Source organism: Chionomys nivalis, chromosome 9, assembly GCF_950005125.1.
Source record: "Chionomys nivalis chromosome 9, mChiNiv1.1, whole genome shotgun sequence".
In the NCBI taxonomy this organism is placed as follows: domain Eukaryota; kingdom Metazoa; phylum Chordata; class Mammalia; order Rodentia; family Cricetidae; genus Chionomys; species Chionomys nivalis.
This window is the reverse complement of record NC_080094.1, coordinates 30,879,278-30,903,719: the sequence shown is the minus strand read 5'-3', so window position 1 is coordinate 30,903,719 and position 24,442 is coordinate 30,879,278. Positions and strand designations below refer to the sequence as shown.

Here is a 24,442-nt window from a genome sequence, read left to right as displayed (position 1 = left end):
CTGTTACATAACTAATCATTTGAGGGCTGAGATGTAGCTCAGTGGCAGAGCACTTGACTAGTATGCTAAGGCCCTAAATCTGAATTGCAGCAATGAGGCAGTAAGGTGATCTGTCGCGGTGATTCGTACATGGTTGGCAAGGACTCCACCAACTGAACTACACGCCAGCCACTGTGATCAGTGAGGTTACTTGCTGCCATTTTCAGAAGGGCTTGATCCCAGCTATTGATACTCCTAGGTTTGTGACTCTTTGGCTTGTGTCCCATTCAGAGGAAATGAAGTCGTCACATACCCTGGTGTGCTTTAAAAGTGATATTGAGTCCTCAGTCCTTTCTGTTCTCTGGTGGTCTGAATAGGTAATACCCCCATAGACACATGTGTTTGAATGCTTGGCCCATAAGGAGTGGCACTATTAGGAAGTATGGCCTTGTTGGAGTAGCTTGGCCTTGTTGGAGGAAGTATGTCACGTGGGGGCAGGCTTTGAGGCCTCATGTGCACAAGTACATCCAGTATGGGACACAGGTCTCTTCTGTTGCCATCAGATCCAGATGTAGAACTCTCAGCTCCTTCTCCAACACCATATCTGCCCACATGCTACCATGCTTGCCACCAGGATGATAATGGACTAAATCTCTGAAATTGTAAGCCAACCCCAATGAAATGTTTTCCTTTCTGAGTTGCCATGGTAATGGTATCTGTTCACAGTGATAAAACCCTAACTAAACTTTGCCCTATCACCTCTCCCCCTATTGTGTTTTGCTTTGTCAAAGGCCCATAGAATGGGGGATGGTGACCATAGAGTGAACTCTCTAAACCCATGAGCCGAAAACAATCTTCCAGTTGACTCTCCTCTTGTGTCTTGTATCTGTGATAGGAAGCTGAGCGGCCACAGAGAAACACTGGAGTCGTTGAGGGTGTATACAGCATGAGATACAGCATAAGGGATGACAAATTTTGCATCGGAGTTTAAATTATCAAATTTTTAATTATCAAATATTTCCTAATCCTCCATGGTTTCGTATGAAAATGAAACGCAATACGTGTCAAAATCTGAATGGGTTTATTTATTTAGAGTTCTGAATAAAATAAAACGAAATTTATTATTAAATAAAAACTTTTTAAAGTTAAAACAAAGATTCTTTAAAGCAATAGGCAAAATGTGACTCATCATATCCAGGGGCCCTCCCGTGAGCCTGCTGGTGGATTATTTCTCACAGAGCCTTCTAGATTAGAAAGGAGTGGGATAAGATATTCAAAGGAATAAAAGAAATTGCCAGTTGGGAATAGTCTACAGCAAAACTCTCCCAAAAAAAATGAAAGTTGTAAAGAGTTTCCGAGATAAGGCTGAGAGTTTGTTTGCCAACAGATGCTAATGGGGGCCCTTCGGGTTGAACCAGGTGTACTCAACAGCACCATGAAGGTCGGCAATTATGAAACTGCATACACAGATATATAGCCCCATCAGATTCTGTTGTCAGTACATAGCCTTTAATTCAGGCAAATAACCTAAGAACATATCGGGGCAAAACTAACTAGAAATTACTGGTAAATGATATCAGAAGTTCATTGTGTAACACAGGACTGCGGAAAGCCTCTTGGTTTATAATGCACACAGCCATCTCTTCTGTATGTTGAAGTTACCCAACTGAAGCTAGAGGAGGTAATCAGCGTTGAGCATCAGACAGGGTTGGAGAACAAGACTAAGACAGCTTATGCCATAGAGTGTTCTTGTTTGATGGTAACAATATGGTGAATATCCATAGGTGTGTGGCGAACAGAAGCCAGTGCTCCACCATATTTGATTTTAATTATCTAAATGACCAGAGTATTTGGTAGACAATAAATGTCCAGAATCCTCAGCTTCTTTGCCACTTAAAATAGCCAGCTAATCTATATTCGGAAAGAGGCTCTGATGATGACAATAAATAACAAGTTAGGATCAAGACCATTTGAGAATGTAAAAAAGCATAAATTCTAACTCTAAATTAGAACCCAGACATTAGGAAAATATGTCTCCCCCATCTTCTCCAAAAGCAGCGTGTCCTTTCCTGCAACTAGATGACGGCCACTGCGTTTCATTTGACCCAGTAATTGTTTAACCCCATATTCTTATTTAGCATAGTTTTCATAGCTCACACATAAATTACATTATGCCAAAAGGATTTTAAGTGTCAGACTGGGCTATGGTGGGAAAGGACTGGCTGTCCATAGGTGAGCCAGGAGGCATGCCCCAAGGAATGCTTCCACCCCCAGAACAGCAAGAAGGGATAGGACTCCGTGGAAGTGCTCTGAAAAAACCATGACAGAAGTTCATTCTGGCCCTCAAGCTGCCAGTGTACGGAAGCAACATACTAGCTGCCTAGGAATGAAAGCAATTACATGAACAACCCCAGCAGTACGTAGAACGTAATTGGCATGACCATGTCAGTGTGTGTGTGTGAAATACAGATGCCAATGACTTTAAATATATTGAGAGTGATGATTCAAAATGTTGTTTTACAGAGTCTCCTAGGGACATGCCCGTCATAGAATATTTAAACTAAAGCCAAGACATAGTGACTTTCCATCTGTAGAGTGGTAATACTCCCCCTATCGCCTTTTCATGATCGGGAAGAGCAGATGGAACGGACTGTGCAGGACGCAGCGTTCTGTGTGTTGGTATGCTGTGTATAAAGAAAGATTATGTAAGTGATGGAGAATAAATTTTAAAAGAATTTTGCACGTGTCTGTCATTCTCTTGTAATTATTAAGCTGCTCCACGGCCGTGCAGGGACTGTCTGTCCACACTTTGTTCTCCTAATTCAGCATTACAGTATTGTTGAAGACGAAGCAGGAATGCCACACTTTTGTGGATCTGGGATGCGGATGCTGAGACGTCCTATAAGATATGACTGCCACCCTAACCCAGGCTAATGCTCCCTTGAGGGTTAATGGGGGAGTGCAAATGTTACACATTTGGGTTTCATGCATGGAGGACTTTGGTTGTCATTTTGCTGAATGAAATATGGCAGATATGAAAGGACCAATACTGCTTGTTTCTACTTACATGGGGCACCTAGGCCAATCAAGGTTAGAGACAGAATCATGAGGCTGTCAGGACATGGGGCAAGTGGCGAGTGGGAAGTTCTGGTTAAGCAGATGGCAATGATGGTAGCAATAGTTACTGATGGCAGAAGTCCTTGTAAGAAAGAGTCACTCACTATAGCACCAAGTGAATGGCCATGCTATATTCAGTGCCTTTGATGTTAACTGCGGCATGATTCACAGTAACCCAGTTACAGAACCAAGCTGGATGTCTGTCAACAGAGGGATGGGTGAAGAAATTGCGGTATGTATACATGGTGAAATTCTTGTCTACCATAAAGAAGGGAGTGATGTCGCTGACAGGAAAGTGGATGAAGCTGGAGATAATCACAATTAGTCTCAGAAAGACCAATGTTGCATGTTTTCATTCATTTGTGATTCCTAGATTTTTATAGAGATATATAAGATCAGGGATGTACATATGACAAGAAAGTAGAAATGATGCCGTCTGGGGAAACAGGAGTAACTAGCAGGAGGAGGGCAGAAGAGGGGAGGGTGGGTGAGTGAGAGAGCATGTTCAACAGGCAAGAAATACTTGTATGAACAAGTTTAAAGCAAATTTAAAAGGAAAATATTTATATCCATATATGTATAATATGTATGAATAAATACATATCTATGTATTTGGTGGCAACCACATGCTTAAAATAGTTAAGGTGATAAATCATGCATCAATTTTTAAGATCTATTTTAGTTTAGGTTATGTGTGAGCGTGTGGGTCTGTGTGTGTAAATGCCCATACACTTGTGCATGTGCACACAGATGCCCCTGGATGCCAGAGGCATTGGGTCCCTTGGAGCTGGAGTTGCAGGTAGTGGTGAACTGCCTGTCATGAGTCTGGGAACTGAATGCCGGTCCTTTGCGAGAGCAGCGTGCACGCCTCACTGCTGAACCCCTCTCTCCAATCTTTACCCTAATATTTCTTTAAGCTTTTGAAAACAGTGGCTCCGAACTTTGGCAAATATGGCTCTGGGTATCCCTCTGTCCCCCTCAGCTGTGGGACCTGGAGGTGCATGTCCTAAGCTTCTATCCCTTTTTGGAAACTAAGATAGCCACGTGTACCTACCAGGACTGTGGGGACAGTTAGACCATACGGCGGACCCATTAAAGACACAGCATACCCGGCACATAGCCTCAAGTGCAGGGCTTCAGGGCCCCACTAGGTCTTGGGACAGAAGGATATTTTTATTCCAGGACTCAGAGCATCTGTCAGCCTGAAGCTGGTGGGGCTCAGCAGCACGTGTTCCCTGGCATGGCCTCCACAGCAGGACAGGTGTGGGACTTTCCCTTCACCTCTGCCACACATTACTAAAAGATTAATCGCTTCGAACAACCCGTGTTGATTTTCTGGCAGTTCTGGAGGTTAAAAGTCAAACTCCAAGATGCTGGAAAGGCTGAGTTTCTTCTTAAAGCAACAGAGGACTCTGTTTTTCTCAGCTCCTAGAGGCCGCCAAGGTTCCTCGAGCAGGGGGCCCTTCCTTCTATCACCTGAACCTCCATATCACATCTCCTGCCTCTCCCTCCGGCCCTTGTCCCTATCCCTTTTAAGGATGGCTATTTAGGGTTTTCTGCAAAGTACTTTGCGCCACGAAACTAACATATCCTCGGCTTCTAGGGTCACAAGCTTAGCTGACTGTCCCAAATCAGACAGACCCTGCCGATCACCACTGAGCCCCATATCAGAGACAAGGAGCAATCGTGTCATGGGTTAGGCCTCCTTGACAATAGGTCTGGTGTGATGGACCCATCACAGACACTCATCCTTATCTGCACCTTGGTGGACTCTGCTTGCTAGCTGATTATCTTCACAATGGGATGTGAGTGCGCATGAGCTAGGGACATGCTTCCCATTTAAATGGGTAGAGTTAGTAAGAGGTTTTTATCTGTTTGTAGCAGCAGTTTTCAACCTTCTTAATGCTGTGACCCTTTAATACAGTTCTTCATGCTGCAGTGACCCCCAACCATAAAATTATTTTCTTTGCTACTTCATAACTGTAATTTTGTAAATATTTATGTTTTTTGATGATCTTAGGCAATCCCTGTGAAAGAGAGGTTCAACCCCTAAAGGGGTCGTGAGCCACAGGTTGAGAACCACTGGGTTAGAGCCTTGGTTTTAATGTCATCCAGCTGGTTCAGGTGTTGGACATGCAGTTCCAGCCGTTCGCTGTATCTTCCATGTCCCCCATCTGTGAAATAGATCATGGTATGTATTCATTGTTACAGTCAGCTAGGGCCAGCGGACCAGAACGGCACAGGTGTGGTGGTTTAACCAGCACAAGGCTTTGTTGGTTTTTTCCTCCGTTTGGAAGGCTGGAAAGCTGAGTCAGAGTGTTGAGGGGTGTGTTTTTTCGGAGGTCTCTTTTTCTAGGTGTGGTGGCCACCATGTCCAGGTGTAACCACTGGTGTCCTTTGAATAACTTTGTAGCCTAAGCTCCATTTCTTCCAGAGATAGCAGTCTGTGAGTTGCGGTCCATTCGAAGGACCACAGTTCCTTCCATTACCTATGTCAAGACCTTGTCTCCAAATACAGCTACCCTGTGAGGCTCCAGGGTCAAGACTGCGCTCTTCTGAGTTCCGAGGGAATGCAATTGAGCTGAGCAGCAAGTACACATCTCAAAAGAACTGCACGAGCGTTAAATTAATTAAAGCACACAGGGAAGCATCTTTAGAAGGCCTAGCATTCGAATTCAATAAACGCTGCTGCTATTGTTTTTGAAGGAAGTTGTCCAATCCACTCCCGCACCGTCTCTATCTGCTGTAGAACAGTTCGTGTATTTATAAAGAGGAGAAAAGGCTTCCTGTGCCTTCCACTTCCTTTCAAGTTCCCGACTCAGCATCTGCTTTTACAGGCATGGCCATTCCTAAAGGCGGAAACATCACAGTCAAAGGGGAAGCATTTTTGGTTTCTTGCTCTATGGCCCTGTTTAGATGCTGTTTAAAGGAGGCTGCCTATCTCTTTGAAATGCTGATTACCAAGGGACTCCTGATTCACATTTTCCAGTTCAGCAATCCGGGCTTTGATTTTCACAGGACACGTTTGATATGCTTAGCTCCTTCCCTGAAACTCCTGGAAGCCAGAGTTTTATGTTTTGAAAAAAAAAAAAAAAAAAAAAAACTGAGAAAAAAAGATATTCGTTTATACATTTCAGTTGCCCAGCTGGTCCCAGAAATTCTGCTGGGGAGGCTCCAGTCCTCTTACAGAGAAACAGAGAAATCTTTTTTTAAATATGGATCTAAAGCATCCTAATAGTGTCCCTGAAAAAAAATCATTCCACCTTGAGCAGCCAAGTGTCTCTGCATTTGCCTACTTGCTTTACAAAGAGAAGTAACAAGTCAGAGAAATGTATTGTATCCCTGTGTTTATGCTCTCAGCATGACAGAGAAGTCTATTCCTATCTAACCACGGCCCTAATTTCAGTCCCACAGAGCGGTCTCACTCGTCCAGGGCTTCACACAAGTGCTGTATAAACTGGACATGCAGGACCCACAGAAAAGTGACTGCTAAACTTTCCAAAAGATGGGGTGGTCCTTCAGGGTTCCTGCTTCACAAACAACTGATAAACTTTTCTATTACAAGGCAGAACAGATTTTCAAATTTTATGTTTCACGAAAAAGTCTGCCAGATTCTATTGTCCTGTAGGCTCAAGATGGATGCACCAATGTTACAGAAGAACTTTGGGTGACTGTCCAGGCAGCAAGATGTCTGTCAATTCTAGAGTTTTGGAAGTTGCTTACAATGCACTTCCTGTTTACTTAGGTAATGTTATATCCTTATGGGGTCTTTGATGGAGTTGAAGACATAGTTATAGTTTTCCTTAGTTATAATAAAAGATAAATTAGATATGAAACTTTAGACTCACAAAGAAATATTGTAGCTGTAATTCTTGCTTGATACCTGTTTTGTTATATGTAATTTTGCTATGTTAAAATTAGTCAGAAAATGGGACGTGATGTGGGATGTTCTTCTGTGTGTGTGTTGCTTTTATTTATTGATAAATAAAGCTGTTTTGGACAATGGCTTAGCAGAGTAAAGCTAGGCAAGAAATCCAAACAGAGATATATAAAGAGAGTAAGTAGGTGGAATCAAGGAGACACCATGTAAATGCTGAAGGAGCAGACGCCCTAGAACCTTACTGGTAGGCCACAACCTCGTGGTGATACACAGAGTAATAGAAATGGGTTAATTTAAGATGTAAGAGCTAGCCAATAAGAAGCCTGAGCTAATAGGTCAAGCAATGTTGTAATTAATATAGTTTTGTGTGATTTCGGGGGGGGGGGTGGTCTGGGCAGCCAGAAAATGAGCAAGCAGTCTCTGCCTATATATCTCCCATGAGAAAAAAGGAAAGAAGAAGTGATAATATAATAGCAAAAGATTAGAGAGAGAGAGAGAGAGAGAGAGAGAGAGAGAGAGAGATATTCCAAAAGATTAATGGAATGTGAAATAGAAGAACCATCAAATGTATTGTAGCCATAGTAACCATGACTGTCAAATACTACATCTATAAAAGAAAGTAGAAAGTAATATCATGGTAGGACTCAACAGATTGCTGAAGGAGCTAAATTGGGAGTCATTAAGATTTTTTGATTTGTCATATATAAATTAGAACTATAAGATCCCAAAATGAAAATAATTATAAGTGTATATATAGTTCTGGGCCCCTGGAAAGGTTAATTAAGAAGCAGGTGTATTTCACTGTAGAACTCCAATTACCATTTCATTTTAAATATGTCAAATTCATTTTTAATATGAGAATAAAATCCTCAAGATGACCCTTAGGAATAAATTTTAAATGTCCAAGGAAGGAAGAAGAGAGAGAAGAGAATCAGAGGTGATGGATATGACTTGTTATATAGACATGACATGCTGTACAATGTTCTAAAACTATAAGATGTCATCACACTTGATCCTCAGAATAACCCTTGTTGAGGGAGCTGTTAATATCATTATTCCTGTTTTGTAGATGAGGAAAATGTGATACCAAGACATGAAATAATAGCTATCACAAGGCCAGACAACTCGTAACTGTTACTGATGAGATATCCCTTGTGTTAAGGTTTCTGGCCTGGGTCCTTGTGTTCCCTGGTACTGCCACCATGACTCAAACCTGATAGCACCGCACGTCATTTCCTCATCCTCTTCAATGAGAAATGAGATAGAAAGGAGCATATTATTTAGTTTGGTGATACCTAAAATCACTGAAACGATTCTGAGAGTGACTATCCGCTGTGAGGAAGACTTGGTGGGACAGGAAGACTGTTGCTCTTGTTAGACTCAGTTTGAATCCCTTTTACTTTTTAAAGTGCTTTGTTTTTTATTATTTTTAGCTATGTTTATGCATGTGTGTCTGTGTAGGAGTATATGCACGTGATTTCAGGTGTCTGGGGGAACCTGGACTCTGGTTCTCTGCAAAAAGACTCTGTTCCTCTACTCCATGCTCTTAGAAACTGGGCCATCTCTTCAGCCACTTGAGGTTTTTCTAATCATAATCGCACATGTTTTAATAGAAATTTATTTTTGAGATTTATGTTGTATTAAACCTATGCATTTCAGTGGCCTTTTTGTTTGTTTGTTTGTTTGTATTTGTGTGTGTGTGTGTGTGTGTTTTTTCTGAGGCAGGATCTCTCTACATTAGCTCTGACTTTCCTGGAACTCACTGTGTAAACCAGGCTGCCCTCACACTCACAAAGATCCTCTGTTTCTGCCTCCCAAGTGCTGAGATTAAATATGTGTGCCACCATGATGGGCTGCAGTGGACTTTTAACTTAAAAATTACATAGAACCAGGAAAAAATTATGAAAATTCAATTTATGTTCATTTTGTTTCCAGGATTACAGGTAATCTGAGTATAAATATAAGTGGGTTTGGGGTGTTTTTATTTATTCATTTGTTTGTTTGAAGACAAACATATTTCGATGCTCTAGCTTATTCTTCTATCCTCTTTGGCCTCTGTGACCAACTGGTGTGGCTAGCTCTGCACTCTGATCTTCAGGCAAGCTTTATTCGTTAAAACACAAACAAAATATCACCACATCCTTTCAAAATATCACCACATGCTTTCAAAAGTGATAGGATGAGAGAAGGGAAAGACAATGCCTTGGGATCCCATTCTCCCTCTCTCAGGTCCTTCAGTGAATTCTAATAGAAAACACTTACTCCTATTGCCAGACTTTCCACCTGCCATTGATTGCAGTGACAGTCATGTAGGAAGCTAAGATGATAGCTATTCTCTGCTTATATGACCTTCAGCTGTAAGCTGGAAAATGGTCAACAATATTTAGGTATTATCATGTCTCTGTGTTTTTATTGAAAAACCATTCAGCTCTTTAGGGGAGGGATTTTTGGTTTTGGTTTTGGCTTGTTGTTATTGTTTATTGTTCTAGTTTTACATTTGGGTTTTGTTTAGGAGTGTTTCATAGCTGGGTTATTTATTGGTTGCACTATTCACCCAGATTCCTCAATTTTATGCCTAATTATTTAATACAGACCAAGTCTGGAGGTTGCTGGTGCACCGCTGTGTTTTCATTCTTGATTCATTTCATGTGAAGGGTTAATATCTTCCAAGCACACTTCATGAAATACCCTTGTGTCCAATTCGTCCTGGCTGCAGGACTGATTCAGGAGCATCACCTGCTCTCCCCACCCTGAGTCATAAAAATCACTTAAAATAGATTGGCTGCAAATCAACTGGAGCCAGATGAGCCACAGACACAGCAACTGGTATGGTTTCATATAAAAATATCACCATACACCTCTAAAGGAGGAACACAGCCTGAATCCTCACCCCAGGGAGGATGGGTAGCTGCCTCCCTCCCACACAGAGCCCCCACCAAATATCCAGATGAGTTTGGGCTGAGCATTGGGATCAGTCACGTTTAGTCTTTAAACACAGACTCCATTTCAAGTCAGATTGGCATCTAACATGGCAACAAGCCTGTCCTTTTGTAAACACTATTGTAAATATACACAAATCCCTCTGCTGCTGCTTTAAGCGGTAAAATCAGAGAACCTTGGGCTTTTCCAGGTATGAAATGGAAGCTTCCAACTTGTATTCTGAAAAACAGCTGGTTCTCCTCTTTTTGTTTCATTTGTTCTAGGCTCTTAATTTTCAGAACAGTTAGAGGTAAGAGGACTTTAGGGACCCCAGGATTCCTTTATCCACTCTCTAACACAAGGGAAAGCCCCTCCCCTAACCTGACAGTGCCGTAGACAGTGAATGCTAATGTAACAATGTTTATCATTTGAGGGAGGACCTTTTTTCCAGAAGCTTATACTTCCATCCTGTATGTGGTCCAGCCTCTGATTACTGAAGTCACATGATATGGATGAATACCCCATTTTGCCCCACTTCAAATGCATAGAAGCTGCATGCCATCTTGGAGATCAGCCCCTGTGATGACCTGTTACAGATCAGGGCACCAAAATGATCCCTCAAGCTTGAGATTGTCCCATTATATTATGTGAGAATACATTATATTATGTAAGTGAGAATGCATTTACCATGTAACAAATATCTGCTGCTAACTTGAAGGGTGCCCATTTTTAAATAAGTTCTAGTCTGAATCTTTCCTGTTCTATTTTTAGTGGAAGTAAGTTAAAAAAGAGTAATGATTTTTTTTAACATGGTTCTATACATAATAAAAAGGGGTGCCTCCTCAACAGGATGGGGACCTACAATAGATGAAGTAAGGACCTCTCATTTGTAGTGTCATTTTTCCCAAACACACACATACACACACACACACACACACACACACACACACACACACACACACACACACGGCCATTCTCCAGTCTGAAGATCCTCATTAGCTTTCTATGCCCAGTGCATCATGTCCAGACCCTGCTGTGTGAATCAAGGGCTGGAGGGCTGTGGTTTCCCTCCCTAGCTGCTTACTTTCTGTATTTCTGATTCTGTCTGTGACTCAGATAGTCCCTGTCCTCCAGCCAACACTGTAAGCGCATATACTGTGCTAGTAAGACGTGGGTTCTAGTGGTTCTGTGGTGGTCTTGAGGGGTGACTGCCAACACCAACATTAAATCACCAAACACTGACAGCTAAGGAGTCTGGCCTCAAGGCTCCCATATCCAAAAGGTAGACAAGGAGATGGATGAACTTTGATGAGAAAAAAATTACGTACATGGTTTTACTAACCACTCCTGTCCTGCATTTCATCTTATTATCCATGAGTTCACTAGGGCAACTGCAGTAGACACCGTCAGCCGTAGGAATGAGGATGCTTTCATGGTGCAGTAGATATTGCAGATATCTCCAGCCTCTTTCCCCATCCAGCCTGTCTCCGAACGCTTAACTCTGCTTGTAAAGAAACTTGCAGAGGGGTGTGTGTGTGTGTTCATTGGATTATTGTATAAATTCATATTTTCAGTTAGAGGAGATATAGCCATAGCCATGACCCCTTATACCAGTTCCATTTCTTCGGCCTGATTTCCCACTTCAGTTCTTTTGTTCTTCCCTGCCACCGAGGCCTGTGTTTTCTGCCCTTCTGGGTTAAAAAGTATCAGGAGGGAGCTGGAGAGATGGCTCAGCGGTTAAGAGCACTGATTGTTCCAGAGGTCCTGAGTTCAATTCCCAGCAACCACATGGTGGCTCACAACCACCTGTAATAAGATCTGGTGCCAACTTCTGGCCTGCAGGAACACATGCAGGCAGAACATTGTATATATAATAAATAAATTTTTTTAAAAAGTACCAGGAAATTGAACTCTTGAGTGGCTGATAGAGTCAGTGGCTAAGTAGCCCAGCTGCTCTATCTCTGCCTACCTCCCTCTGGGACTGAGCCTCAATTGCCCACTACCGTAGATTATTTTTTGTCTTCCTTCTGCCCTCTGCCTCACTTCCCCAATGTACCAAAAACGTTTCCTGTGTCACCTCCCCACGTGCAACACTTGCATTTCTGTTCCTTTCATTTAGCACACGTGGGTTAATGGGGGTACCCTAGACATGCTACTTATATTCAAGAAATTTGTATCAAGTAACTAGTGCTAACAATACTGAGCTAAGTGTTGACACATGAGTGCCTGACTGTGATGACAGATGCCCCTACACCTGGTCCATGAATGGGCAAAGGGTTCCAGGAGCACAGCAGGAAATAGCCCTATAGCCTAGCATTGTCTTCTTTGCTGCAGCAGAGCAGTGTGCCTCCTGGTGTGTGGGTGAATGCTGAAATATCAGGCAGTGCCTTACATTTGTCACAAAAATACTATGGCACATAATGTCGTAAGAGATGGAGAAGGCCCTTCTTAACCTCTGGGACACCCAGGTCACTATGAACGGCCACGTCTATCATTCAGCGTGCTCGATGGGGAGCAATCAAAAGATCATTCTTTGTGCCCACCATTCTGAGGTGGCCTCTTTACTTAAATATATCTCAGGCAGCAGCATACTGACTGTCAGTTGTTTTCCTTGTGTAAAACTAGAGCTCAAAATGAGTTAGGAAAAAATTAAATGAGTTTATTTTATGTTCCCATTGTGAAGATCAATAAATAAGCCAAAGTTTATTGGCTGGAGAAATGGCTCAGTGGGCAAAGTGTCTGCTGCTTATATATGAGAACCTGAGCTTAGATACCCAAACCCAGGTCAAAAGCACAGGTAGGCAGCACATGCCCTTAACCCAGCCCTGGGAAGAAGAGAAGGGAGGACACCAGGGAACTGACTGCTAGCCAGTCCAGTCTCTTAATGAGCTCCCGTTTCAGTGAGAGATGCTGTCTATAAAAGTAAGGTGGCTAGTGACAGGGGAAGACACACTCACAAATTTTAAAATAGAAAAAGAAATATTCAGAAGGTCATGTGTTTTGAAAATCATGGCATAGCAAACTTCTAGAAAGCTAAGCCATTCTGATTCTGATTCTGATGGTTTTCCCCAGCGCAGAAATATTCTGCAACGAATCTGAAGAGTGAACATTTGGTAGCACCAAGACTTCCTGACAGAGAAAAAGTCCACACCAGTCCTTCCTCTGTCCAGACATGAGTGCTGGTGTCTTCTCACTTTTCTGAGGTATCCTGGAGCCCCATCCCAACTCCAGACTGTGTGGCTGTTTCCTGAGATAGGGATTGGCTGTGGAAATTGAGTCAGCTCAGAAGCTTGGAACAAAACCATCTTGTGACCTTTTTAATCTTTGCACCATGAAGTTTGTGTGAAATAGCATTTCTCTAAGACAATAGCAACTTCATGTTGTGCGATTATTGTGTTGTTTCGTCTGCCTTGATAGTTTTATTTAAAGAAAAAAAAGCACTAACAAAATAAGAGGATTTGACATTTTTTAATGTGTCTGACTTGCCATATTAGTCATCAAGAAAAATTGGCCATACATATTATATTATATTGAATTATATGCACATATACCTTATATTTTCAAAGATACTCATGTGTGTATTATGTATATATATAACATATATATGAATTCTGTGTTGAGAGTTATAATATATATCCATATACAGAAGGCATAGTTTTGTTGTAAACAATTACTTTTAACTTCTTTAAAGAATCCAGAATCCTAAAAGAGAGAAGAATGTTTCTCTCCGTTTGGGACGTGTAGGTTTCTTTTTCTCATTCCCACCACTCTGAAATGAAATGGAATTGTGGGAGGGAAATTGAAGCTGCATATTCAGCCGAGAATGTGTGAAATGCACTCCAGAAATAGCAAGGAAATATCAAGATGAAATTCCAGCTGGGAGGGATTCCTAGAGCTATGGGGGTGGGGCCGAGCCTCCGGCTGGATTGCAGAGGAGTTTGCCTTCGGCGATTCCCACTGTCTGTGACACTGATTAATGAGGTCAGGGGTAGAATGACTCTCTGGTTTCCTCCCAGGACCCCTGTGCTGGTCACTTCACCAGGATGACATGTGGTGCCTCCTGTCAGTCACTGTGTGACAAAAGCAGAGCTGTCTGCTTGTCAGCCTGCTCTGGGTTGGGTGACACCTGCAGACAGATGCACGGGACCTTTTTGGCTCAGGGATACTGACCTGTCCAGCTCCACCAATAAGTATGTTCAGCGTGTGAGCTAGGTGGGCCCTGCCTCCATCTTCCAATGAGAAGCAAAGGGAATTGTGTGAACTCTACAGGGGTCATGGATCCATGGTTATGGAGAATGGAACAATTACCAAGCAATGGCAGGGGTTTTCTTTTTGAGAAGTGGACAAATGGACCAGTAGTTTCAGTATGCACTGAATCATCTCTCTCTCTCTCTCTCTCTCTCTCTCTCTCTCTCTCTCTCTCTCTCTCTCTCTCTCTCTCTCTCTCTCTCTCTCTCTCCCCTAGAACATCCACATCCATACCTGCAGTCTGCATGCTTTGACCGCTTGTCACGCATCTCCTCAAAATACTTCATTTATAAATTTAACTGTGGCCAATGCCGTCTTGTCTTTTACTTTCCCTTGTAGCTACATTTCTAATACTCTTGTCCTAGCAGCTGAAAGTAATGGAGCAAGGAAACGCCCTCCCTAGAGGAGGCAATGCAATGGCAAGGGGGCATCTGGTTTCAGCCTTGCCTCCTGTGAGGTAATGAATAGCAGTTTTGAGGTGCAGAGACTTAGAACCCAGGCTTCCTGGGTTTAGATCCTCATCCTCCCCCAGTTCTACTGGTTCAATCTTGCCAAGCTCTGATAGCTGGTAAACGAGGGCAAGCCCTAACCTACTAGGATGTTGTACAGGTTGCATGAAGTAACCCCTTGCACCCCCTGGTTGCAGAGTCAAATAAATATGGTCATTGTCAGTGAATGGTGGTATCAGAAAATTAGGCAGAAAGGACAAGAGTCCCCAATGGAGCTTTCCTCCTATCTCCGGCAGAGCTGCGAACAGTTTGAGGGTGTGCCTTCCCCCAGTTCCCTCTCGAGAAGAGATTATTCTTGATGCCCTCTTACTATGTTCCAAGTTCACTCGATCTGTAGCCAGGAAACCAGTTTTGTAACATGTTACATCTTAATCTGGGGCTGAAGTCTGTCTACAGTCCAGATGCTAAAAGCAGTTTATAATGAGAGAAGACGTACTGCAGTCTGCTTGATTTTGACATCTGGACTTGGTGTGAGGTTGGTTTCCTGCATTCGTGAATCTCAGTGGATAATTTGTACTGCACTTTCCTGGTTTTATTAAGGTTATATATGCACAGAGCTTAAGCAGGGGACCAGTTATTAATGATTTCTTATGGGAAACAGCCATCTTCCAGCCCCATCAGTACCAATCTCGCTACTTTCCACTAATGTGGCCGCTCTTGGTATCTGCTAGGAAATCCCTCAGTAACACGCTGAGGTGGCAGCTGTTGACTGTTCAGTTGCAAGTGTTCTGTATCGACTTCACAGCATGGAAGAGGAGCCGTTAGCCCCAGCCCTCCCCAAACTGTCCTCAAAGGCTTGTATCCTAACTTCGTTCATACAATAGCCTGCTTAATTTACTATGACTATGAAGCCACTCTTTCTAGCTGGCCCATTAGTATGTAATGATTCATAATCTTTCGGGGGGGAACACATCTGTTTTCCTGGTATCTTTTTATTGGTTTCAGTTTGGCTCAGGTGTGTGCTTTTTAGAGCTAGGGCCTTCCAAGGCTATATTGCTGTTCTCAGACCATCTTTTCTGCTCTTTTTTTTTTTACTTGTGGGTTTATATCTTGTTTTAAGAATATTTGTATTGTCCTATGACCACCACATCATAAGGGTGAGAAATGGCAGTCATTTGAGTTCAGTTCGCCACCTAAAAGCCCAAGTGATTTCCTAAAAGAGGTTCAGAACTGATGTTTGCCTCGTGTTGTAAATTTGTTTGACCTGATTACAATAAATTGAATAAATATCCAAGACCTTTTGCAACCTGCTGACAAATGAGCAGTTTAGTTCCATTTATTCTTGTCCGTCCGTGGTGAGTGATGACCACGGCTTCTAAGAGTCCACAATCCAAGGGAGAATGATGAAAGGTAAATAAAGCGAGCTCTGTAATCACTCAGCAGCAATTGCCATGGAGTGGGTCTCTTCTGGACAGCCTGTCATCATTAACTTAAATCAGCCAATACGAAGCCGTAATGAGGCAAAATTAGCCATGGAAAATATCTACATGTCAGAATGCTACATAGAAGAGTGTACTAATGGAAAGAGGCTGGTCTGACTTTCATGTTAGCCGAATATAAAAAGCCTCCTCGCCTCTTCCTTTGCCTGGTCTTTGGAGCTGACCTAGCAGTCAGGGTCAGTAGAGGTACGAGAGACCACCTTACCCTTTGGAATTCCTTTTTCTGGTGTGTCTGGTGTAACACGTGCCTGTCACTGGCTTACCTGGCAGTGTTGGCATTTGTGATGGCCTTTTTCACCTCTTAGTCCAAGGGCAAATGCAACCAAACAAATGTCCCGTGGCCATGAGCTCAGATAATCCAACAACCTGCTGACATAGTTCTGTGGGCTTTTCCAGACAGCTCTATCCAAGTCTGCCAACGTATCCCCTAAAAAAAAAGACTTTGAGGGATTTCCAGGGGAAAAATGGCTTGCCCACACCTCCCCATGATGCCCAGTCATGCTGCAGTCAGGGCTCAGCCAAGCCAACATCTCTTTAAGGTGGCGTAGACCAACTACTAAAGTGACTTTCTTTCCAAATTGCTAGGTAAATCCATTTAGTTTTTAATTCTAACTAAATTTGATCAGTTTTTAACAGATCTAGCTGACATGCCAGCCTTCCTCCTCAGAAGACAGACCACAGTCACAGCAGTACAAGTCCCTTGACCCCTCCCATTTTTTTCCATTAGTCATTTCCTGTCAGTCCACCTACTGTACCTTCTTATGAGAAGACCCAGACTAATAGCCCTAAAGCCTTTAGGTAAGTCCCCATCAATGGGCAGATTGATGGGGTCAGGCAGCAAACATAGGCAAATCTGTGTCTGGTTTACCACTGGTCAGGAATACAGAGAACTCTACTGAAGTCGAGAGGGCAAACACATCCTTCTTCCTCTTCTCTCTGGGTCCTCATGGAGGACAAGCGCTGGCCACAGTAACACCATCTTGTTTGAAGAGCCTGACAGCCTGTTTCCTGTTTGTCTTCCTCCCTTTAGGTCGTGGCTCTTTCCTCCTGGTGTCTGCTGAGAGATTCCATCTACTACACACTGTCTGTGGTGGCGCTCATTGTGGTAAGTTGCTTTTACCATTTTTAGTCCAGTCTTATCCCTTCTCAACACAGGACAGCGTAAGACTTGTCAGCGTGGAATTTCTCTCTAGGACATGGAGGCTAATAAGCAAGTTTGTGTCTCTGTGTGGGTACGTTTTCCTTTCTTCAAGTTACTCTGGTTACCCAGCCCTTGTTTGCTCACTGGGTACTCCAAATAGTGGTCTTAAGGTGTCTGGTTAAGGAAGTACCCTGTAGCTATTCTGTAACCCCCTTGACTGTTCCTTCTTGCTAGCCTCATGGCTCCTGACTCCCCTCCCCAAGTGCCCCAGAACTCTTCTCCTCTCAATGTCCCCTGGTCTCAGGCAGCATACCTTCTATGACCACGCCCCACCCCGTGCTTCAGGGAGAAGTAGATCTGCCTGAGGTCCGTTGTGGGTAAATAATTCTGTATCAGACAGCTGCATGTCCCAACCTTGGCATGTCTCTACTAACTCTCGATATGTCTAACAAAACTGGATTCTCTTCCTATATTTCTGCCGTCGTTCTGTCCTGACTACCCAACCTGGAAATTACATTAACTCCCCTGTCCCCGTTACACCTAATTGTCCTGTAGATTCCACCTCATAAACATTGTCCCCACCATGTCCCCCACTTCACTCGGTGCCATGGTCTTAGCCTGAATGGATACATCAGGCATGCAACAGTTCTTGGTGGGTCAGATGACAACACGGAAGCACTTCTGTTGCCTACTGACCCCTCCCTGTCACCAGTAAATCTGCCAGCCATCCAGGTCTCCACCAAGAAAGTCCATGAACATTCTTCCCTTGTTTAACTGACCAGAGATAACCAAACTCCTCAGCTCAGCAAGCCGAGGCTCATGGAAGTAGATAGTTACAAACAGGGGAAACAAATAAGAATTGGAAGACGACCTGGCTCCTAACGCCAGTCTCCTCCTGTGACAGTTAATTCTATGTGTCAACTTGACTGGCTAAGGGAGGCCCAGGTCTCAGTGATACATTATTTCCGGGTGCCTCTGTGTATTAATTACTTTGTTTCATTTTCACAATACCTGACAGATGCAACTTGGAGCATAAAAGATTTGTTTGGATCAAAAGTTTCAGAGGGTTTCAGGCCATCCTGGTGAGGAAGGCTGGTGTATTGAGTAGTTAAAACCCGAGTGATGGGAGCACGTGGCAGAGGCCATCAACTTCGTGATGGACTCGGATACAGAGAATGAGACAGGAGCAAGTGGCCAGGCTATCTCCCCCAAAGCCTGCCTCTGTTATCATATTTCTTCCAGCTGTGCCTCACTTCCTGAACCTGCTAGAGAACAAATCATCAGAACTTGCAGGATAGTTCAGAGTCAAGCCGTAACATACGGTCCGTCCAGACAGAGCATTTATATCAATAGAATTAAGAAAAAAGAACACTCTCACCAAAGTGAGTGGATGTCAGCCAGTCCCTCGAGCACCTCAGTGGAACACAGTAGAAGGCAGTAATTTGTTCTTGCTGCATAAGCAGAGTCATCCAGCTTCCTGTGCCCTTGGACATTGGTGCTTTCCAACTCAAAGAGGGAGATTGAGCCAGTGGCTCCTTGGTTATCATGTTTTTAGGCTTGGTCCAGAATTGTACTACCGGGTTTATAAATGACAGGTTGTAGCAGATGTTAACCAACACTTCATAATTAATCTGATGTACATATATGATGCATCATATATATATATATATATATATATATATATATATTTCTGAGCGTCTAGAAAACCGTGCCCATCACAGTTTCTTACTAGCAGCATTGATCTCAGAAAATCACTCCCTCTGGTTTCCAGCTTCTTATCTCTGCAGCAGGACTGGATGACCTGCTTTACAAATTACTCTCCTGTGTGACGCGTTAGGTTGAAAACTATCACACAGTTTGTCCTGAGTAGACTCTTTTTAACTTCAACCCAGACTTTCCTAACATGGTTTCTGGTGAGCTTTGTCCTGCAAGGGATCAATACATATTGCTCCTGTACACTCCACTGTTCTGCCTTTTCAGATGTTGTCTTAGCTAGGGTTTCTATCGCTATGAAGAGGCACCATGACCACAGCAGCTCTTATAAAGGAAAGCATTTAATTGGGGTAGCTTCCAGTCAAGAGGTTTAGTTCACTGCCCTCACAGCAAGTGGCATGCAGGTAGGCTTGGTGCTGGAGAAGAATCTGAGAGTTCTGCATCCTAATCCATAGGCAATGGGATGCAACTGTGTGCCACACTGAGTATAGCTTGAGCACAGGAAGCCTCAAAGCCCATCCCCACACTGACACACTTCCACCAACAAGGCCACACCTACTCCAACAAAGTCACACCTCCAAATAGTGCCACTCCCTTTGTGGGCCATTTTCTTTCAAACCACCGTGGGTATTTTCTTATATTTTTTTGAAAATTGTATTTTTTTTTCAAGAGACATGTGTGAGTAGAGATGCCAGCCGTAAATGAATGCCACTTCCACTCTGCTGCAGTTCGGAGAGATGACTAGGCTTGCAAACACAAGGCAGTAACATACAAGGGAGACAGGCAAGGTCTCCCAGAGTACAACTCAGAGATGTCCGCCCCCTAGAGCAGTCTTGTGAGTACTGGCTTGCAGCATAGACACCTCCAAGACAGTGTGTGGAAAAACTTGCCTTCAGTCCAATTTCTCTGGACCTGTCCAAGATACATCAGACGCAACTGCTGCTAACAGCGTGTGAAGAAGTGAAGAGGTTTGGTTTCTCTGGGTCACAGGTGGCACACCCTCCTGAACCTGGTCTTTGGGCCAAGCAACCATCTGCCCTGGGGCCACGGTACATAAATCACAAAGCTGAGACAGCTGAACACGCTGGCTGCTGAGGCCGCGCTGTGTTTCCTTCAGCAAGCAGCAGACAGCGGCATCGGATGATTCCTTGCCATGGGCTGGAGACTTGGACTGTGTATTCACAGACAGGCTGTCAAAACTAGGGTTTTTATGACTTTGAGGGAAAATTGCACTTGTCTAGTGTTAAGAAGAAGTGGAACAGATAAAATGGGAGTCTTCAAAGCTGAATATTGCTTCATTTTACATTAAGTGACATTCCCCCAATTTTAGTGAACAAAACGGCACGCTGATCGGAGTGTGGAAGTGGGGATTTTGACTCTTTGGGTACTGAAGTGGAAACCAGGAAACTGCATTGCAGCCTGCATCATCTCACAGGCGCTGGACTTTGGAAAGCAAAGCTTTTGACTGGACATGTTGGAAGTGGCAGGAAATCCTTTGGGATATTGACCTCTGGTGTATCCATGATCATGTCTAAAGTCAATTCTGAAATTCTGGAGAAGCAAGATCATGTTTGTCTGTGCGGGCTTAGTTTGTCTACAATTCTGATTTCTGTCAGTGAGCATGGAGCATATTTTCATATTCTCTACCTACCAACCTATCTATCTATCTATCTATCTATCTATCTATCTATCTATCTATCTATCTGTATCAGTGTGTGTGCACTCTTGCACATGTGCATGTGTCTGTGTGCACAGCTCACCCCTGTGAAGGCAAAAGTCTGATGTTGGGATGTCTTTGCCTATTACTTCTCTGCTTTACTTTTTTGAGCCAGGGTCTCTCAGTCAACAGGGAGCCTCCTGTTTGGACCAGCCTAGCTGGTCAGGGAGACCAAGGTCCACTGGTCTCCACCCCCATCCTGTGCTCCCACCCCAAGCTTTAACTTGGAGGCTGGGGATCCAAGCCCAGGCCTTTGCGCTTGAACAGCGAGCACTTTAATACTGAGCCACCTCCGTGCTCCTGCCATCTGGGATTCCCACAGGAGACTGTGTGGGGAATGAATCCATCCTTGGTCCAGAAGGACAGCACCTAGCAAAGTAGCTGTCACTGCGACCCACGTCTATTCCCCACCCCAGCCTCAGACTGAAATTCACAAACTCTCTGTAGCTTTTTGCCAGTACTTTTTTTTTTAACTCCCTTCTTTTGTGACTGCAGATACAGTAACAAAAACATGTTCATTGATTTTCTTTAGGTAATACCTAGGTTAATACAGGATTGTGCCGTGGCCACGTAAAATGCCTCTGTTACAACGCCCTTTCCCCAGACCACAGAATAATCACCAAGCTTTCCAAACAATTTAATTTAATTATTAGCTTTTTTTTTTAAGTTTTGAAATGTTCAGCTGACCCCCTGAGGTTGTACAAGGAGAACCCATTCACTCCCAGGGCAAGGGTGGACTAAGTGGAACCAGATGCCATTTCTATGTATCTTCTCATCAAGACACCCTTAAGAGTCATACAGCAGAGCCCCAAGGACAAACCAGGAGGCCTAGAGATCCAAAGATAGCCAAGACAGATTCTCCAGGGATGCCACTTGCTGCTAAAGGACAGAGGGCAAGGAGTCCAGTCAGGAGAATGCTAATAGCTTCATTATTGCCTGCAGTCTTAAGACTGCTAAGACATTCCAGTTAAAGGTGGGCACAGGAGTGAGACAGGCATGTGCATTTCCCGCACAATCCCCCCAAATAAAGACAGTTGATTAAGAGACCCAAAGTCAGTTCTCTTTAGTACTTAGGCTCCATCTCAATTTTCCTTTGAGCTATGTTATGATTAGTCTGCAATGATGGTATATCATTGTCTAAAGCAATCATTCTTTCAAAAACACACAATATGTTCTTCCTATTGTCCTCCCCTGGGGAAGAGAGCCTCCCTTTAGCCTCATACACCCTCTCTATTGGAATCTTTGGCCATGGAAAAGCTAGATAATGCCTGGAAGCAAGAGAAATGCCACTGTTAAGTCCTGAGAATGTTCTGTGTTCTTTGCCGTGTTTCCCATCATGTGTCTGCTCACATACGGAACAGCTGTCCACAGATCAGTACAGGTCTCCCCTGCCTCTCCTCCACACCCAGGATCACTTGGTCCAGGGGCATAGCCAGCCTCCCAGTCCTGCCCTTTTTCCAAATTCCAGCCAGCCTGTCAAGTTTCTTGCATTAAAATGTTGCTGTGATTTACATAATCATGATATTTGCATAAATGCAAATGATCCATCACTTCATCAGTCTAACAGCTGCCCAAAAGGAACTACTTTATTTTTACACTTCATCTAAGCTGTAGTCAGGGATTGTGAACATGAAGAAGAGAGAGCCTTCGTGGGAGATGGAAAACTCTATGGAATCGCTCCCTGTTAACTTGGACTGGTACAAAAATCCCCTTCAAAGTGCTGTCTGTAGATGATAAAGCAGAGAAGCCACTGATCCTAGTTGGCACGGTCCTCAGGCCACTCTGGGTGCACACCCAGCAAAGAAACTAGTTCAAGTTAACGCCTCCATTTCCATCACTGGGGGAGCTCTTTGCAGAACCCCTGAGTAAAGAGTTCCCATGGGGGTGGCGAAACAGCTGAGCTGACATTCCCTTGCCAGAGACAGGCAGTGACTTGGCATTAGTTGCCATAACAAAATACTTGAAACAATTATAAACAGAAAGGTTTGTTTACTTCATGGACCCAGAAGTCCAAGTTCAAATTCAAATAACCCTGTTGCTTTGAACCCATTGTAACAGGTGTTTGTGATAGAACAAAGTGACAACCTTACAAGCCAAAACAAGAAGGAAAACAGAAGACAGAGATCCCACTGTCACCTTCAAGGGCATGCCCAGTGGCCTAAAGACCTTTCATTTGGTTCCTCTCCACAATGATTTTACTAACCTTCCGATATTGCCAACCTAAGCACCAAGCTTTTAACACATGACCCCCAGGAGACATGAACTTTTCTGACTAAACTCAGAACTTTCTGTCCATTATTGTCTCATGCAGTAGCCATGGTAGCCATAGGGGCATGTGCAGCTACTGAATACTCGCAATGCAACTAGCAAGAACAAACGACTGAATTTTATTTTTAAGTTGCATTGTACAGCCATGTTGGCAGAGGTTTCTATCCCACCTGGTCCCACAGCCCTTCAGCCCCAAAGAAACACACAGAGGTCTACATTAATTATAAACTGGTTGACCTATTAGATCAAGCTTCTTATAATTCTTATAAGTTATATTAGCCCATAATTCTTGTCTGTGTTAGCCATATGGCTTGGTACCTTTCATTAGCGAGGCATTCTTATCTTGTTTCCTCTGTGTCTGGGTGACAACTGCAGACTGAATCTTTCCTCTTCCCAGAATTCTCCTGTTCTCCTTGCCCCACCTCTACTTCCTGCCTGTTCGCCCCACCTATACTTCCTGCCTGGCTACTGGCCAATCAGTATTTTACTAAACAAGTACAAGAAACAAATCTTTACAGGGTAAAATCATTGTCCCACAGCAGAACCGTAGAAAGCTAATAACTACCTCATTGGATGGTGCAGTTCTAATGAGCCAACTGTCCTGTAGGAACTATGAACTTTCCTACAGTCACCTATGTCTTTTAGGCTAACAGAGAAGGTGTCTAAGATGGTTCAGCAATAACATGCCAGTGTAGCTCCAGCTATACGGTACAGCTGTGTAGAATCCAGATTTCCTTCCAACAAAATCTGCATCTGAGAATCTGAAATAGTTCTTATTCTGAGAATATGTTGTTGGAAAAAAAAAATAGCTTTACCTTACATACCCTAGAGCTCATGAAGGTAACTGTTTTAGTCTTTCTTTCTTTCTTTCTTTCTTTCTTTCTTTCTTTCTTTCTTTCTTTCTTTTTTTTGCTGTGATTTTAAAAACTGACAAAAAAGGCAGTATAGGGGAAGAGGGGCTCATTTGGCTCATTCTTCCAGGTTACAGTCTATCACTGGGGGAAAGTTAAGGTAGGAGCTTTAAACCACAAGTCACATTATATCCATAGGCAAGAGCAGAGAGAAACGAATACACATATGATCACATGTTTGCTTGTGCTCAGCTCCATTCCTCTACCCTGACACAGTTTAAAACTCCTTGCCACTCACACTGGGCTGGGTTTTCCCACAGCAGTTAACTTAAGACAATCCCCACAGACATGCCTACATGCCAACCCAATGTAGACAATCCTTCATCAAGATTCATCCCGGGTGATTCCAAGTTGTGTCACGTTGACAAGGCTATCCATCACAGCAGATAATCTTAAATACTCTAGAAATTGTTTTGTCCAGTTCCTCCTGTGGTAGAAACACAATCTTGACAGTCACAGTGAGCATTGTCTACCTTCCAGGTGGCCTTCTCTCTAGCCAGTCCGTTCTCCCTCTTAATCCCATGCTTTACTGGGAACTAACTGATTCTCTCTTGATTTCCTTGCACCAACTGGACTGTCATTTCATTTCAGCTCTCCTCTG

At 43.4% G+C, this 24,442-nt stretch overlaps 1 protein-coding gene across 1 annotated transcript in view; it reads left to right on the top strand.

Annotated features, from left to right (window-relative positions):
* Positions 1–24,442, top strand: part of Slc24a3 (solute carrier family 24 member 3) — a 458,281-nt gene that overhangs the window by 379,090 nt on the left and 54,749 nt on the right. Inside the window, exon 7 of the mRNA XM_057781502.1 lies at positions 17,122–17,196. Within this exon, the coding sequence (XP_057637485.1) occupies positions 17,122–17,196 (75 nt within the window). The remainder of the gene's footprint in view (positions 1–17,121; positions 17,197–24,442) is intronic.